This window comes from Camelus dromedarius, chromosome 5 (assembly GCF_036321535.1).
Source record: "Camelus dromedarius isolate mCamDro1 chromosome 5, mCamDro1.pat, whole genome shotgun sequence".
In the NCBI taxonomy this organism is placed as follows: domain Eukaryota; kingdom Metazoa; phylum Chordata; class Mammalia; order Artiodactyla; family Camelidae; genus Camelus; species Camelus dromedarius.
Genome location: NC_087440.1, coordinates 28,813,628 through 28,833,005, shown reverse-complemented (window position 1 = coordinate 28,833,005; position 19,378 = coordinate 28,813,628). Strand labels below are relative to the sequence as shown.

Below are 19,378 nucleotides of genomic sequence, written 5' to 3'. Positions count from 1 at the left end.
ACCCTTCTTTTAAATATACCTTTCATATTATATGGTTATTGAGTATTATCCATTTGTGAAATAAAATTCATGTTTTATGGCAAGACAAGAAAAATTTAAACATAAAGAATTCTCTGCCCTTTGGCCTCCTCTCTCTCCATTGTGCATTGTGTATTTGCCTTATGCATCGACCAAACCTCCCCCATCGGCATGAACACCTGCTAAACCATAAAGAGCAGCTTTCTCTTGGCATCAACTCCCTAAAAGATAACATTCCTTCTTGATCTTGTAAGGGGTCACATGACCCACCAGGATGATGCTTAGATCTCAATTATGTAAACTGTCAATAATATGTCATTTGATGTACAGCCCTCTGTCTCAAAAAACTTATAAAACTGTGCCTTGATTTCTAACCGGTGGAACAGTTCTCGGAGCTTTCTGAGATGCTCTTCCCAGGTTATAATCCTCATATTTGGCTCAAACAAAATTTTCCATTTCTTTCTTAGATCACGTGATTAGCTTTTCATCGCCACATTTCACTTTGGCACACTAATAGGGAGCTAAAACATTGTCAAAGGAAGTAAGATGGATAGCTGTATAAAAGCACATGGATTTGGTATCTTCTTAGTTTGTGTGGTAGCATCCTCTGGTAGATTTTTTTTTTTAAGACAGATATCACTTGTGTGAAACATTTTGGTTACAGACCAAGTGTTTTTCTCCTCTTCTTTCTAGTCCATAGCCAATGATTAAACTTCATAATTTATTACTTTACATCACAAGTAGCATTCAACCAAATCCAGAATGTGGGAAATTTTATTGAATAACTAGAATCTTCAACAAACAAATGGCATCGGGTGGAGGAGGAGTGATGGAAAGGGAGGGAAAGCTGTTACAGATAAAAAGCACATCAGCCAAATGAAATGCGTGGACTTCGGATCCTGATGTGCACAAAACAACTGTAAAAGGACACTTCTGGGAAGATCAAGAAATATGGCCATGTACTTGCTATTAAATGATATTAAGGAATTATCGTGAATTTTCTTAGGTATATTTATGACATTGTGGTAATGTAAAGGCCTTATCTATAGAGATACATATTGACGTATTTACAGGTGAAATGAAATGTACTTCACCTTCCCCTCTCCAAAAAAAAAAAAAGTTGAGGAGAGATAGACAAGATTGGCAAACATTTATAAATTGTTGAATTGGAGTAAAAGGTAATGAGGATTCATTTTAGTGTTTTCTCTGATTTTGTGTGTATTTGAAAATATTTGTAATACAAACTTTTAGAAGGTTGGACTGCAGTTAAGAAACCTGCTTTAATAGAAAGTACTTTCTTTTATAGTCTATCCTAGAATACTCTAGATATTTGATTAAATATCAGTGATTGGTAAGGTGATTGCTTCAACTTCTGGTCTTGTATCTTCAGTGGTCCCTTCTGTGTCCTCACTAATTCTTTCCATCAGGGATCTCATTTGTTTCCTGTCAGCGACACGTTTCTTGATTCCAGAGTCTCATAAACTTACTTTGATATTACCTGTGCTGAAATGGGAAAGAAGGAAAAGGACACTCCTGGGGACCTAAGAATCTTATAAATAAGTCATGCTTTTTCATGTTAAGGCTGTTAGAATAAGGGAGACACGTCTAATACTGATCTGTAAGGACAACATTTTGCTGTAAACTTCTGGATCGTGGCTGCTCTTTTTGCCTACTCTGCCTAATAAGCACTTCTGTACTAGCTAGACCTTTGTGCAGATTCTAAAATGGCACCCCTTCCAAGCTTCAGTGGAAAAGAGCAGACTGGATCTCAGTCCCCACCTCCTCGTCCTTTTGGCCTGACAGTCTGCACAGCTGCACCTGTTAGGCTTGTTGACTCAGTAATGCAAATTATATGTGTTTAAGTTCTTGGTGATATGTTTCTTACCAATAGGTATGAAAATTTGGAGAACTGTAGTACAAACTATGAAAGTATTTTATTTTCTGAATGTATGAAACAATGTATTATTTTAATGACATTTTATAAGTAAATGGAGAACCAAGAGGATGTTCTCCATTAAAATGCTATTATATTAGTGTTTTGGTGTACTTTGTAGGATCCCTGCCATTATGTATAAAGATATGAGCACAAAACTGCAGAACATACAACACACACTCACACACAGCACCTTGCTTTCACTGCAGAAGTTCAATAGTCGATTAATAGGAAATATTATTACCACGTTTGCTCAGTTGTAAGGTGTACATTTGTCACATTTAAAAAAATTGAAGTCTAGTTGATTTACAATATTGTTAGTTTCAGGTGTACATTTGTCATATTTTTAACATTTCTGAAATGGAGGTACATTTTACTTTTGAAGAATTTTAGGAACTTATAGTTACCAAGATTTCAGAATCAAGTCAGTGTCACAAATAGGTCAATCTGAGAGGCTATGCAAAACTTGAAATTTTGAAGTTACCTCTGGATCTTTAAATGAACACATGTATGGGTTAAAGTTTTTTTTTTTTCTTTTGAAAAGTGAAGCTTTTGAAAAAAGAGTGAAGTTTTTGTACTTGGAAAGTACAGAAATAGAGAACAAAAGCTGTGCTATCAGGAAATGGCAGGTGTACTTAGGTCTTAATCCTAACTTTAGTTTTTGTTGTTTGGTTTTTTAAATTTCCTGTTACCTTTGCTGAGAGCTGGGTTTCAGTCTCCAGTTTCCTTGCTAAATTAATCAGCAGCAGCTTCTGCTTTGCATTTTTATTACTCCATTGCTAAGCCTTACTATGTTACTTACGATCTTGAGAAATCCAGGCAAGATACTCAATTGATAGTGTTCATCTGTTTACAGTTGGAACCATTTGGTAGATAGCTTTAATTCTTGACAAAGTGGCACCTGAATTTCCTTCATTTTATCAGACAAGTCTGCTTTTACTTTTGGGGTAAGGGTATTCATTTTTCATATTGCTAATTTAAAAAAAAACTCTAATAATAATGTTAATTCTTGTATACACATGTACATTTTCACTTTGAGGAGCTATAGAAATTGAATCCAACTGAAATTTATCTTCATTTGACAGCTTTTGCTTTTAACATTTAAGGGATTTTGTTTTAATTGAAGTATAGTTGAGTTATGATGTTATGTTAGTTTCTGGTGTATAGCAAAGTGATTCAGTATATATATATATTCTTTTATATATATATTCATTTTCAGATGATTTTCCATTATAGACTATTACAGGATATTGAATATAGTTCTCTGTGCTGTATAGTAAGACATTGTTATTTACCTTTTACATATCTAGTAGTGTGTATCTGTTTTTCCCACGCATCTAATTTATCCCTCCCCCACCCTTTCCCCTTTGATAACTATAAATTTGTTTTCTGTGTCTGTGCATCTTTCTGTTTTGTAAATTAGTTCATTTGTATCATTTTTTAAAGATTCCACATATAAGTGATGTCATATAATATTTATCTTTCTTCATCTGACTTACTTCACTTAATATGATAATCTCTAGGTTCATACATGTTGCTACAAATGGCATTGTTTCACCCTTTTTTGTGGCTGAGTAATATTCTGTCACATATATACGTTTGTATGTATACTACATGTTTTTTACCCATTCGTCTGTCAGTGGACACTTTGGTTACTTCCATTGTCTTGGCTGTTGTAAATAGTGCTGCTGTGAACATGGGGTTGCGTGTATCTTTTCGAATTATATTTTTCTCCAGACATATGCTCAGGAGTGGGATTGCTGGATCATATGGTAAGTCTGTTTTTAGTTTTTTAAGGAACCTCAATACTGTTCTCCACAGTGACTGCACCAAACTACATTCCCACCAACAGTGTAAGAGGGTTCCCTTTTCTCCACACCCCCTCTAGCATTTATTATTTATAGACTTTTAGATGATGGCCCTTTTGACCAGTGTGAGGTGATAATTCATTGCAGTTTTGATTTGCATTTCTCTAATAATGAGCAATGTTGAGTATCTCTTCGTGTGCCTGTTGACCATCTGTATGTCTACGTTAGAGAAATGTTTATTTAGGTGTTCTGCCCATTTTTTGATTGGATTGTTGTTTTTATATTGAGCTGTATGACTTGTTTGTATATTTTGGAAATTAAGCCCTTGTCAGTTGCATCATCTGCAGATAGTTTCTCCCATTTCGTAGGTTGTCTTTTCATTTTGTTTATGGTTTCCTTTGCTGTGCAGAAGCTTATAAGTTTGATAAGACCCCATTTGTTTATTTTTGCTTTTATTTCTTTTGCCTTGGGAGACTGATCTAAGAAAACATTGCTACGATTTATGTCAGAGAATGTTTTGCTTTTGTTCTCCTCTAGGAGGTTTATGGTGTCATGTCTTATATTAAGTTTTTTTAAGCCATTTTGAGTTTATTTTTGTGTATGATGTGAAGGGAGTGTTCTAACTTCATTGATTTACATTAAGCTTTTTTTTATATCCAGAAATAATACTTATTTTCACAATGGCTAATTTATATCTTAATATACATGTAAATAATTATGCGGTTGATTTATTTTTTCTAGTTTAGCAGTGTGCTAATTTACAAATAAAATTTTAAGAATTAATAAGAAATAGAAAACATTCTTCCCTATTAGATGAGGTTAATTCTCTTTCCTTTGCTAAAAAATCATCAGTTTTGATATTTTTTTCATTTTTTAAAAAGTCATTTTCAGGGGGAGGGTATATAGCTCAGTGGCAGAGTGCATGCCCAGCATGCACAAGGTCCTGGGTTCAATCCCTAGTACCTCCATTAAACAAACAAACAAACAAACAAACCTAATTACCCACCACCCCCCCCCACCAAAAAAAAGTCATTTTCTCCTGAGCTAAGATGGGATTTCTTCTTCATGAGAAAGCTGAAGCTGATAAGGTTAAGTAACCTGCCTAAGGTCATACAAGTGATGAAGAATAATTATATGAACTCTATGTGTATGACTCTTATATGTATATTCTCATCAGTACACTTGCTCTACTAACAGTGCTTGGCTCCATTGAACCATTTATTAAGCTGCAATTCTGTGATACAGTAGACGAAGCATAAGGAAATGCAATTTTTATGTTCTGTGTACATTTTTGCAATTACTTTGCCTGGCATTGGGGGCATGAAAGGAAATAGTTTTGTGGGTTTTTTTTTAAAGGTAGTAAAATGACATGTTTCCTGATTAACTTAAGGTTCCATGTTCCTAAAAAGAAATCTGACCTAAAAATGTGCATTTCACTTCTTTTACACAAATGATGTGCGAATACCTACGGCAGTGCAATAGTGCTGAATTACACAGTTACTGATTTAGTTAATGAATATTCATATTTTGACTCAAGTCTCAGTAGATCTGTTTTTAAAATGGAATTTTGTTGCAGGGGAAGAAGGAAGCAATAACATAAAAGCACTTGTTTTCTGAGGTGAAAATTAACAAAAAAATTTTGTTTTGAATTATGTTTTCATTTTCCTTTTTTTTACATTTTTAGAAATATATCCCAAGTTTTAACAGTATGTTGCTCAACATCAGTTTTGTTTTCCACACACTATTGGTAGTATTGACTAGAAGCCCATCTACCGTCTTTCATAATAAAAGAATGAAATGTCATACATCAGAAATGACATTCTGAGTTACCAAGTAGTCCATGCTCATAGCTGCCAGGGCCTCCTCTTTGGTTGGCGATTCTTGGGTCCTAACATACCTGGGTGATAATGACATTGAGATAGGCAGTCTTAAATAGGGAGTTACAGTGTTGTGAAGATAACAGTGGAGCCTGAGGGCTCTAAGTACCAAGAAGCTTTTGATAATGCCATTCTTTAGTATTTGGATCAGTAGCCAAAATGGATGGCACAGCTGTCAAATTAGGTAGCTATCAACCATCCTACTACCTTATTTCCTCTAGTGAAGACTCACAACTTTAGGCCCCTGCAGAAGTAACTGGGCAAGGTAGCAGCGTGTTGTGCTCTTAAGATTCTTTCTATGGTCATACTGTATCATACTTACAGTCCTGGTTTTATGTTGCCTTTTATGATATAGTTAATTGGATAACAAGACTACAGGCTCCTGGAGGGCAGGAACAGTGTCTTGTTCCCCACTGCATTCCTGTTTCCTGCCACATAGTGAACACTCAGATATATAATGAATAAAGGCACGATTCCTTCAACCTTGGTAAAGCATAAGCTTTTTCTGATGCTTTGATTTGGAGAACTCTTTTGTCATCCTTACTCTATACTACTACAAATCCATCAGAAAATAATGTCTTTTATGTATTTGTTATCTTTCAGTTATTAGTCTTAAAATGTATTATGTAGTCATTACTGATGCCATTATATAAAACTCCATTTTCATAGACAGTATTATGTAATTTGGGGATCTAGAAGTTTTAAGCCTATCTATGATAGTTGGTCCTCATCAAAGTGATTGATTAATTCATTTGATTCTTCTACATAATAAGGCAAAATTAGAATTTATCATTTTTATATTTTAAATTAATATTTACTGTCCCAGTATCTGAGGGAGAATAAGATTTTGCTGAGTATGATAGATGGGAAAATGTATATACATAATGAGAATCTGTATACTTTTTAGGCACCAGCTATAGCTCTAAATTAAGTAGTGAGCTGCTCATCCTCCTTTAGTAAGATGTTTAGAACATTCTCTAACAGCCATTCAGAGTGTTGTATGCAGATGGTGCTGGACCATGAGTTGTTCATTACCTGTGAGGAGATAAGTTCAGAAATTTGAGAGTTTTTAGAACCTTGCATAGCAGTTTGTTAGAGAAGTTTATGTCTGTTGAATCTAATAATAAAATTGGAATTTATGTTTTGTGTATTTCATTTTCTAGTAATTTTTTTTGCGAAATTTTTAGCCCACAATGAATTGGAAATTTAAAGAAAAATAGTTCTTTACCAGAGATAATTTGCAAAGCACTGTAATAAAGCAATGGTTCACAGCCTTTCAAATGTTTGCCTAGCCTGTAAATGTTGATACCACCCTCAAGGGGGTGGGAGGCAGCATTTCCCTACCCACTACCTTAGCCCCTTGGCTGGGTGAATGTTTGAATGGAGGGTGGGAGCGGGGAGCGGTTTAGCCCTCCATGCAACTCGTATTTTTCTTAAGAATTGCTGCTCTAACACATACGACGTCTTTCCTCCCTCCGTATTTCGAGATAAGAAATTTAAAAATTTTTGGAAGTTCTATACTTTTTTAGAAGTTCTGTAATTCACATATTGTAAATAATTCTATAATTCAAATCTTTTTCCTTTCAAACATCTCTCGTAATAGGATGAATTATTACAGATTTATTATTATAAGATTTATATAATAAGGAGTATCAAAGGTTTGCATCTGAGGATAAAACATAGTTAACCTTGGTAGCCTGAAGTTCTTCAAAAATTTATATTGATCAAGAAAGTTAAAGCAGAATGTAGTTAGTTTTCTACTTGTATTTATATTTTCTTCTGGGAGGTTTATTGTATCTTGTCTTATGTTTAAGTCTTTGATCCATTTTGAGTTGATTTTTGTGTATAGTGTAAGGGAGTGTTCTAGTTTCATTGATTTGCATGCTGCTGTCCAGTTTTCCCAACACCATTTGCCGAAGAGACTGTCTTTATTCCATTGTATATTCTTGCCTCCTTTGTCGAAGATGAGTTGACCAAAAGTTTGTGGGTTCATTTCTAGACTCTCTATTTTGTTCCATTGGTCCATATGTCTGGTTTTGTACCAATACCATGCTGTCTTGATAATGTAGCTCTATTGTATTGTCTGAAGTCTAGGAGAGTTATTCCTCCAGCCTCTTTCTTTTTCTTCAGTAATGCTTTGGCAATTCTAGGTCTTTTGTGGTTCCATATAAATTTTATTATGATTTGTTCTAGTTCTGTGAAATATATCCTGGGTAATTTGAAAAGAATTGCATTAAATCTGTAGATTGCCTTGGGCAGTATGACCATTTTAACAATATTGATTCTTCCAATCCAGGAGCATGGGATATCTTTCCATTTTTTTAAGTGTTCTTTAATTTCCTTCATCAATGGTTTATAGTTTTCCATGTGTAAGTCTTTCACCTCCTTGGTTAGATTTTTTCCCAGATATTTTATTACTTTGGGTGCTGTTGTTTCTTTACTTTCTTTTTCTGCTGATTCATTGTTAGTGTTAAGAAATGCAACTGATTTGTGAACATTAATCTTGTAACCTGCTACCTTTTGCATAATTCTTCAATTAGTTCCAGTAGTTTTTGTATGGACCTTTTAGGGTTTTCTATATATAGTAATATGTCATCAGCATATAATGACACTTTTACCTCTTCTTTTCCAATTTGGATCCCTTTTATTTCTCTCTCTTGCCTGACTGCTGTGGCTAGGACTTCCAGGACTATGTTGAATAGGAGTGGTGATAGTGGGCATCCTTGTCTTGTCCCAGATTTTAGTGGGAAGCTTTTGAGTTTTTCACCGTTGAGTACTATGCTGGCTGTAGGTTTGTCATGTATAACTTTCCTTATGTTGAGATATGTTCCCTCTGTACCCACTTTGGTGAGAGTTTTTATCATAAATCGGTGTTGAATTTTATCAAATGCTTTTTCTGCATCTATGGAGATGATCATGTCATTTTTGTCCTTTCTCTTGTTGATGTGATGTATTACATTGATTGATTTGCGTATGTTGAATCATCCTTGTGTCCCTGAGATGAACCCCATTTGATCATGATGTATAATCTTTTTTATGTGACCATGATGTATAATCTTTTTTATGTGTTGTTGGATTCTATTTGCTAATATTTTGATAAGGATTTTTGCATCTATGTTCATCAGTGATATTGGCCTGCAATTCTCTTTTTTGGTGGTGTCTTTGCCTGGTTTTGGTGTCAGGGTGATGGTGGCTTCATAGAATTAGTTTGGGAGTATTCTCTCCTTTTCAGTCTTCTAGAAGAGTTTGAGAAGGACTGATATGAGTGGTTACAGGGACTTAATAAGAATTTCACTGTAAATATTTTGAAATTTTTGCATTAGAAGCAACTGCTTGGAAGTAGATTTCACTTTCTTTACTATTACTTGTAAAAATATCATTTATAGTCAACCAGATACTGTAAGCACAAAACTATTACTTGGTTACAGTTCTAGAGGTTCTTTCAAGTGTGGCTAGATCCTTCTAGTGGATAAGGCCATCTGAGTTGTATCTTCAAACTGCAGGAGTTTAGGAGAGATTCATAAGATTTGAATCTGTTTCCAAATCAGAATCCATTTTTTTTTCTCAGCATTTCCACACTTGTGTGTGTGTGAGAGAGATTTAGAGAGATTTTTGTGAAAAGGTATAGACAGATAAAATGAATTGTCTATATTGTGTGTGCTCATGGAATCTAGTCTATTTTATTTTATATTTTTCCAGCTTTTTAATAGCATGCTGGTACCTTTGATCAAGCTTTAATTGCATTTTTAATTAAAACAATGCTATTATATATGTTACTAAAGCCTTAACATGTATCTATAAGATCTTTCAGAGATGGACAGAATGACACTTAGTAAAACTCATGGGGTATTCAAAAAGTATGTGGACTTTTAATTCCAGGAATTTGCTTACTGCTCAATTGTAAATTTTCTTGCATTATGGATCCATTTTTTAAAGCATGAAATACTAGGTTCGTTTTAAGAATCATTTCAGCAATGAGATTATGTCATTCTAGATTATTTGCTTAGCTTTGTACAGTACAGTTCTCAGTTTCTTCAGACTAAGAAGAAATACTTATATGATTTGCTCTAAAAGTGAGTGTTTTTTTTGGCTTGTTTTTCTTTCTTTCTTTCTTTCTTTTTTTTTTTACTTTTGCAAAGGAATTATTTTATTTTTATAGAATGCTTATGGGGGCAGAGCTAAATGAAGTGTTATTTGGATGCATTACTTTTTTTGGTATATATTTTTATTGAAATATAGTCAGTTTACAATGTGTCAATTTCTGGTGTACAGCACAATGCTTCAGTCATACATGAACATACATATATTCGTTTTCATTTTCTTTTCACCAAAAGTTACTACAAGATATTGAATATAGTTCCCTGTGCTATGCAGTATAAACTTACCGTTTATCTATATTATATATAGTAGTTAGTATCTGCGAATTGCTAACTCCCAGTTTATCCCTTCCCACCCCCTTCCCCAACCCACCCCATAACCTTAAGTTTGTTTTCTATGTCTGTGAATCTATTTCTGTTTTGTAAATAAGTTTGTTTCTCTTTTTTTTAGATGCCACATATAAGTGATATCATATGGTATTTTTCTTTCTCTTTCTGGCTCACTTCACTTGGAATGATATACTCCAGGTCTGTCTATGTTGCTGCAAATGGCAATATTTTATTCTTTTTTATGGCTGAGTAGTATTCCATTATAGAAATATGCCACAGCTTCTTTATCCAGTCGTCTGTTGATGGACATTTGAGTTGTTTCCATGTGTTGGCTATTTTAATAGTGCTGCTGTGAACATTGGGGTGTATGTATCTTTTTGAATTAAGGTTCACTCTGGATATATGCCCAGGAGTGGGATTGCTGGATCATATGGTAAGTCTGTTTTCAGTCTTTTAAGGAATCTGCATACTGTTTCCCATAACAGCTGCACCAAACTCCATTCCCACCTACAGTGTAGGAGGGTTCCCTTTTCTACACAGCCTCTCCAGCATTTATCGTTTGTGGACTTTTGAATGATGGCCATTCTGACTGGTGTGAAGTGATACCTCATTGTCGTTTTAATTTGCATTTCTCTGATAATTAGCAATATTGAGCGTTATTTTTACATGCCTATTGGCCATTTGCATGTCTTCATTGGAGAATTGCTGGTTTAGGTCTTATGCCCATTTTTGGATTGGGTCGTTTGTTTTTTTCTTATTAAGTTGTATAAGCTGTTTATATATTCTGGAAATTAAGTCCTTGTCAGTCTTATCTTTTGCAATAAAATTGAGTGTTCTTTTAAATGATAGAGTGTAAGAAAATATTACAAAGTAATAGAGAATCCATATGTTGAAAGTAATTTCCCATTGACTTTCCCTTGTTTCAGTCTTTTCACTAAATCTTGTCTTTGTTTTTTAAATAAGTAGGTTGAGTAAAATAAAATGCTAGTTATCATGAGTTCTTAGCTGTGATTAAAAATAATAGAATAGTATAGTGTGATAAATTGTACTGTGAAAATACTACCCAAAGTAGACACATTCTTCTAAAGAATAGGCATGCTTTAAAAAAAAGCCCCCCAAAAACAGGCATAATATAATCACAAGTAAAGTGTGTTACTAAAACTAACTAGTAAAATAAATATAATACATATAATATTTATCCCAATGTATAAAGCACTGTCAAAGTCATCTCATTATAAATGCTCTTTTTACCCTAGCCTGGCCTTTTATCTTAGTACTTCAAAATACTATGTTTTTTTAATGTGAAGATGTAAATATTTCAAACCTGTATGATGACTGTTGTTCAAACATTACTCAACACTCTAGAATCAAATAGGAAAGGCATTTACGCAGGTGCCTAAATTTTATGTGTGAGGTGAATGTGGTAACCACTATACCACGGAAACTAAATTTTATGTGAAACGGAATTTGACCCATAGGTGGTTCGTTTTATACTCAGATCCAAAGATCTTTAGATTTCAGTGAACTTCTTTCAGTTCACTGTATTTTTTCCAACATTTTATTACAAAAACTTTCAAACATACACAAAAGTTGAAAGAATTGGATGATGAACACCCATGTCCTTATCCTCCAGACGCTATAATTAACATTTTGCTCTATTTGTTTTATCACATATTCATCCCTTCCATTGACCCATCTGTTTTTGAAGCATTTGAAAGTCAGTTGCACATGTCAGGGTGCTTCACTCCTGAACACTTCAGTGTGCATATAATTAATGTGATGTATAATTTATATTATTTTTGAGATTATTAAATTTTAAGTGAATTTTAAGTGAAGGCTTACTGAGTTTTGACAAATGCATATACCTCTGGAACGCTAAACTCTATCAAGATGTAGAATATTACCATCACTCTAGGAAGTGTACCTCATCCTAGTCTTCACTTCTGTTGCCCGAGAGGCAATCATTGTCCTGTCTTCTTGCACCATAAATTACTTTTGCCTGTTCTAAAACCTCCTGTCAGTGGCTTCATATATTATGTACTCTTTCATTTAAGGCTTTTTTTCGCTTAGTATAATGTTTTAGAGATTCATCCACATTGTTGCAGGAATCACTGGTTCATTCCTTTTTATAGCTGAATAGTAATCCTTTGTATGAATACATCAGCGTTTATCCATTCTCCTGTTGATGTACACCTGAGTTTCCAGTTTTTGGCTATTGTTAACCTGCTATGAACATTCTTATCAAGTCCTTCTGCGGGAATACATTTTCATTTTGGGGGTTAATACCTAGGAGTGTAATTGTTGGATTATAGGGGAAATTCCCAGACTCTTTTCTACAGTTGGTGAACCAGTTTACACTCCAGTAACAATGTACGAAAATTCCTTTTGTTCCACATTCCCACCAAATTTGGTGTTGTCAGTCTTACCAATTTTAGTCATCATGGTGGATGTGTAATTGTACCTCATTGTGGTGGTTTATTGTATTTTAAATAGCTATTTCTTACATCCCACCTCCTCTTTCTAACCTCTGTTTGTATATAGCACTCACACATCTCTTCTTTACCACTTTTCCCCAAACTTCTTCTGTACTCTTTAACTTTGCCTTCAATTGTTTATGCCCTTGCACTTTTATCTACAGTCCACTCTGAGAGGGAACTATTTTTAAGTTGCCGACTATAGTGGTATCAAAGCATCAAGTTGGTAAATAAATTACTTCTATCTTAGGTTAACAGGAATTTGTTAGCTTTCTGCTTGTTTAGTTTGGGGATTGTTTTAGAGGGGAGAGGTGACAGTATAACATTTATACATAGGCTTATGTGTACAAGCTGCACAGAGACTTAGAAACAGAAGTGACTGTTTCCATTGACTTAGCGAATGTTCAACTCGCTTTATAAAATAAATATGAAAAGCTAGATCCTATTGGAAATATCCAGTGGCATTAAAGTATTAAAGACTTTAGAACCTCCTAGAATATAATATTGAAATATTTGACAATTTGTTAGTTGTTTTAAGAACCTTTGAATAAATTAGTAGAGTAGCTACTGGAGTTGTAAATATGGAAAAAATCACCAAGGGCACTACCACACCTGACTTAGCTTCTTTCAGAGATAAAAATAGTTTAAAAAACTTCTCAAGTGACAAACATTTCTCCTTCCCTTACAGTAGTAATTCTCAACCTTGACTGTGTGTTACAACCATAGAGGGGAGCTTTTAAAAGTCCTGTTGCCCAGGCTCAACTCCGGAGCAATTAAATCAGTAGATCTGGGATGGGACCCAGGCATCAGTAGTTTTAAAATCTCCCCAGGTGCTTCCAATATGCAGCCAAGGTTACAAACCAGTGCTATACAGGAATCCATTAAATAAAATTCAGATGAGTATATATGAATTTTCTTTCTATGAAACTTCTATTGTGCTGCTTACCAACAGGGTATTACAGGTTTTTTTGTTTGGTATGTTTTGGTTTTGTTTTGCTTTTACCTCTTTTATTTTTATTATTTTTTTAATTGAAGTACAGTCAGTTACAATGTGTCAATTTATGGTGTACAGCACAATTCCCAGTTATGTGTATAATACATACATATATTTGTTTTCATATTCCTTTTAGAGATTTTTAAGTTAGGCTTCACCATTTACAAGTTCTGTGACTTTGGGCAAGTTCCCACCCTAATGTTTCTGTTTCTGTGATGATTTAATGAGATTATAATGAAAAGTTTCTAGTGCAAGGCAGAGCTCAAAGTAGGTCTTTAACAGCTATTGGCTTCATTCTCTTTTAGAAGTGGTATGTATTCGAATAAATGAGGATTGCAAGCCATCATTCTTTCTCTGTTAAATTCAGTACAGTCTTGCTTGTCAGGTGTTATTATTAGCAAAGCCCGCATATTACATCATTAACATGGAAATTAGCACAGGGCTCAATTGAACTTCTTTGTCTAAGTGCAGAGATAGGACGTCATACTCTGTAGTTAAAGTCATCAACTCAGAATTTAAAACAGTTATATGATAAAATATATCAAGAGTTAAGTATGTAACTTTAAATGTGTGGCAAAAGAACTATACATCTCGTAATCAGGGCTTTTCTTGGCTTTTTTTTTTCATTTAAAACAATATTTAAACCCTCTGTACAATACAAACAATTCTGAACTCTTCCCTTTAAAAATATTTTGCTCTTTTAAACAAACTTGGACTTTGGGGAAGTTAATGTCTCTTCTTGGAGGTCTTTGTATACACTACAGCATCTAAAACTATGCCTTGTATAAAATATGTAGATATTCGTTAAATACTTGCTGAATGGATGTTCTCATCTGAAAGATAATTTGTATGACTGTTTTGACTATGCTTTGAAATAAAGCAACAACAGAAGCTTACAAATTTTTTGATTTTCTAAATTGACGTAGATCCAGTCTTTCTTTAAAAAGAAAAGCTTATGAAATGAACTGTTTCCTAATCTCCTGTGAAATACGAGGGCAAGAGGTTGAGATGGTGACATGCAAATAACTTAGGTGAAGGAAACAAGAGTTAGCACACGGTGGGCAGAATTTGAATTCTGCCCACTCTCCAGCCTTTGGCAGCTCTGGGAAAGCAGCCTAAACACTTCTTGGGATTCTCTTGTCTAATAACTATAAGCTAGGGGTGGAGTGCTTAATCCTTTTCAGTGAATGGTAAACACTGTGGAAGGCGTGTCTTCCAGCGTTCCACTCCTTTGGGGCTGTAGGTCACGTGAGCTGAAAGTACTTCCCTGTTCCCAGCCCAGGTCTCCCGTGGGCTGTGATCGGAGTCTGAAAGGGGCATAGTAAGGAAGAGATAGTCAGAGAAAGTAGACTGGAAGGAAGCGTAAATACGGGAAGAACACAGGTTCCTGGCTATAACAATGCCACACTTTACCGTGACTAAGGTAGAGGATACAGAGGAGGGGCCAGCAGCTTCGGTCTCCCAAGAAAGGGAGCCCAGCTTAGCAGAGATAAAAGCCCCGATTCAGCATTCAGATGAACCAGGTGAGTACACAACTTGGGAGTGTTGGGAAACTATAGGGGTTGTTGTGAAAGCAATGGTAACACCTCCTTAAGAGTGGAGAAAAAGTATTGCGGTTAAAGTGTTTTTCAGCCAGCTGTTTCATGCCCTTGTATACCTGATAACTTATTTTACTTTTTTCACATTCTGGTTTGTTTTTCTCTACAATGAGTTCTGTGTTCATTACCTACAGGTGAAATTGAATCTGTGGCAACACATGAAAAGAGTTTTCAAGCAAAAAGAAAGGCACAGTAAAAAATTTAGGCTGAATTTAGAATTCACCTTTTGCTCTGACAGTTTAAATTATATCTGTAAAAGTACATAAACAGGGAGCATGGTTCAGTAGTTTTGTACAGTGGACTTTGCACTTGTGACTTCTCAAGTTATTCAGTATTTTGCCTCAGTTTACCAGTTAAACAGTAATTCAATAGTGAATGGTCTAAGAATTCTTTAATGAAAGAACAAAAATACAGTAGATCATTATGGTGACTAGCACAGCATCAGATTTAATAAATTTGCTGAATATAATTATCCCTATTATTTTCTCTAAATGGTAATAGTTAAACTTGCTGGGGGAATTGTGGTTTTGAGTTTTTAACATGCAATTAAAATCTGAGTTAATATTATGGTATTAAATATAGCCATAGTTTGAAGCCCTGTATATTTTAAGTCTGTAAATTTCACACATTGTCAAAGACTTCTTTAGTGTGTGAATAAAGGCTCAGGGAATAAGTAATCTCTCAAAATTCTTCCTGATTCCACGATTCTAACTTTTCCTATAGCAAGTAACATTTCACATTCCTTTCTGTAAACAGTGTTGACTCCCTTCTGTCTTACTAAGCCTTCGTGAATTTTTAAGACTCTCTGACTTAAAGCTAAGACTTACTTTTAAAAATTCCTTTTGTTTATTTTTTCCCTTTAGTGAGAGAATTTACTAGGGGAAGATGAGAAAGAAGGTTTTATGGAAACTCTTTGTCTGCCAGGTTTTCATTTTGCCAAATAGTGTGATAATTTTAAAGTAAGGTTAACCTACTTTGAACTTGAACCTGATTCTCCACAACTCTAGCTTCTAAAGAAGTTAGGTTCTCTTTTGAGATTGTGTGTATTTGAAGCTGAACTTTCTTTGTTGTGTGTGTTTGCTGCCCTTGGATTTTAATCCCTTTAAGCTTTTTTTGTTGTTGTCTCATTAATTTCACAAAATGCAAACAAGTGCGTTCTTCTTCACCACCTCTACTGTATTTTATTATTTTATTACTCTGTTTTATTATTTCATCTTTACTGGTCTCATAATGTTTGGGGAAATCTGCTTTATTCAGATTAGAACAGTGTTGAGATCATTTAATCTATTAGTAACCACCTAGAAAACCCATTAAAAAAAGTTTTATAGCAATCAACTTTGTAATAAGTGACATGGCTAGGCTTTATTTTATTCCACAGTTAATTGCTTTGGACAAGGAAGAAATGACAGATATAATCTAACTTGAATTTAATAAGGCTTTTTATTTTGGCATTTTCTGTGACAGCCCAGAAAGTATCCACTTGAATGAACTATTGTTTGGTAAGTGAACAACTGATTGAAATATGTTATCTAATTTGTATTTATTTCTGTTGTACTATTAAATTAGAGAGGAAGAAGGAATGAAATGTATATGGGGAAAACCTCTAAAGTTTTAGGTTTTTTTCTGGGGAGTAAAATGTTCTTGAGGATAGATGGTAAGTTTAGAGCAGTTACTTGAAATGTAACAAATTGTGGCCCCTTGTTCTTCTGAGTTAAAATATCCAAAATTGATTGTGATTTTGTTGCAGGCGCTTCTAACACTAGCCAGTTATGTAACCAACCACTTTTTTTATTGAATGTTTTTCCTTCTGTATCTGTGAGGAGAGAAAACTACAATGTACCATCATATAAATAGAACATATTTAGATAGCAGATCATCCTTTAAAATGTTTTTTAGAAGGTACTTATTTGAACATGTAATTTGACATGTACATTAGACATGTAATTTGAGATAAAATAGAAATATGAATATAGATATAATCTAAACTAATTTTAAAAAATTACATTGTGGTGCTCATTTTTTAATGTATAAAAATATCTAATTACTATGTTGTACGTCTGAAACTAATTATAATATTGTAAGTCAACTATACTTCAATTTTAAAAAAAAGTAGTACATTAATCCCTGCCATGCCAGCTACTAGAATGCCACTTAGTAAAACCCTACTTAATTTTGGTTTTGAAGAGAAACTCAGACTTCTTGACTGTATTCCTCCTTCCCAGTCCAGTTTAGGTGTCCACTCCTATGTTTTCTCATCAACCTGTCCATAGAAATAACACACACCACACTCTGTATTGCGGTCACCTATTCACTCATCTCTTTCCACAAACAGACTGACTGTAGGCTCTTTGAGGGTAGAGACCTTGTTGGACCATTTTGTACCTCCAGGCCCAGACAAACTGCACATAATAGGCATTCAGTGAATCGACTTGTTCTCTGCTCTTTTTTATTCACTAAACACATTGTCAGTGCAAATGTCATGTCAAATGTTGTACTTTTTTCCTAAGGCTACAAAGGCATAGGAAGTTTAAGTTCCCCACCAGAGGCAGCAGAATGGCTTTGGAGCCAGGGACCTGGCTTTCAATCCCAGTCCTACTAATTACTGCTAATTAGGAGTAGTGATAATTTGTATTAATCATTACTTGAGTGACTTTGGGCAAGTTATTTAACTTCTCTAAGCCTTACTCATTGACAAAGGGAATAACAGTACTACTTACCCCACAGGGCGGTTGTGAATTTCACGGGAAAGTGAACATAAAGCACTTAACACACTTGTGACACAGCATTCAAAAATAAGAGCTACCATTTACTTATTATATTGTGACTAGTGGTTTAATAAAAACAAAAAGAAACAGCTTCGGATAGCAGATGCTGGAGAATCAATATTGCCCAGAGGAGACCATGAACAGGTATCTCAGAGGATAGGACACAACTGATTCTTGAAGGGAGGTCTAGACAAGGAAATTACCAGCAATAGGAACAATTAGAAGTAGAAGAGGAAGGTGTAGAGCATGTGGCAAACAGAGGTTTAAAGTAGTTAGCAAGTTGAGCATGTGGCAAAGAGCTAAGGGAGAAGGCTGCTTGGAGTGTTAGCAGTTTTATCATCTCCCCACTGTAGGATAGTGGGTGCTGTTGCCTTTTTACAGATAGCAAAACTGAGGCTGTTGACAGTAACTTGCCTCCAACTACATGATGACTAGTAGCAGAGCCAGTGTTCAAAGTTTGTAAATTTTATGTGCCTCTTATCACGCCATGATGCCAAAGTCCTAGCTTTTTAAGAATAAGAAAAACTTACTTATATCTTAATGTACATGAGCCACAGAATTTGATGTGAACATTATCAAATCTGTGATTTTTTTATAGGAACAAGGCAAGAGTTTTGCTGTTTATTGCATTTACTTTATCAGGTGTAAATATTACATTCATTCATTTATTTAAATATTTATTGAGTTTAAATATTTCTGTGAAACAATTGTTCCAAATCTTCTCCCCCACTCATTGGATCTTCTTATAGTGTCTGTGGATTGGGCAGATTTCAACTGCTGGATTTACCTTCACTTTATACAGATAGCAGATTAGAAGGTTTCTAAGGAAATTTTCAGAAATGATCCTATAGCAGAAAAGAAAGGAGCCTAACATTGGTATTGAACAGCATCTCCAAACATTAACTCTTAGTAATCCAGATGGCATGAGTGAGTACTATGGAGAGAGATTTCCTGTTAAATGGAGTTTACAGTTTATTGAGAACCCACAAGATGTTAAACTGTTAATGAAACATTAGTTCTGTTTGTTACCCATGAAAGTTAATGTTCTAAAGAAGGTGCTATGACTATCTTCTTTTATTGACTCACGTTAAAATAGGTTGAAATAGACAACTAAAGAGCTTTTTTTTATTGCTTTTTTTTTTTATTGAGGTGTAGTCAGTTTACAAGGTTGTGTCAATTTCTCATGTACAGCACAATTCTTCAGTCATACATGAATATATATACATTTTCATATTCTTTTTCCCAGCAAGCTACTACAAGATATTGAATATATTTCCCTGTGCTATACAGTATAAACTTGTTTATCTATTTTATAAGAGCTTCTTTGTATTGATTAAAAAAATCTATAGTGAAGATTTAAAACCTGTTTAACTATTTATGTGGGGTTTTTTACCAACCCAACTAACAAGTTCAGATCTACAAGTTTGAAAATCTCAGGGCCAAAAGTTTATCCTTAAACTTGGCTCTTGAGGCATGTTTTTCTG

The 19,378-nt window shown here is 34.5% G+C and overlaps 1 protein-coding gene across 4 annotated transcripts in view; it reads left to right on the top strand.

The window, feature by feature from the left end:
• The window catches only part of SLC12A6 (solute carrier family 12 member 6), an 83,378-nt gene that overhangs the window by 6,302 nt on the left and 57,698 nt on the right, over positions 1–19,378 (top strand). The window contains exon 1 of one of the 4 annotated variants that reach the window (XM_031453363.2): positions 14,622–15,054. The exons of the other annotated variants lie outside the window; for them this stretch is intronic. Within the exon in view, the coding sequence (XP_031309223.1) occupies positions 14,931–15,054 (124 nt within the window). The 5' untranslated portion in view covers positions 14,622–14,930. Of the gene's footprint in view, positions 1–14,621; positions 15,055–19,378 lie in introns of those variants that run through there. 4 annotated transcript variants of the gene reach the window in all.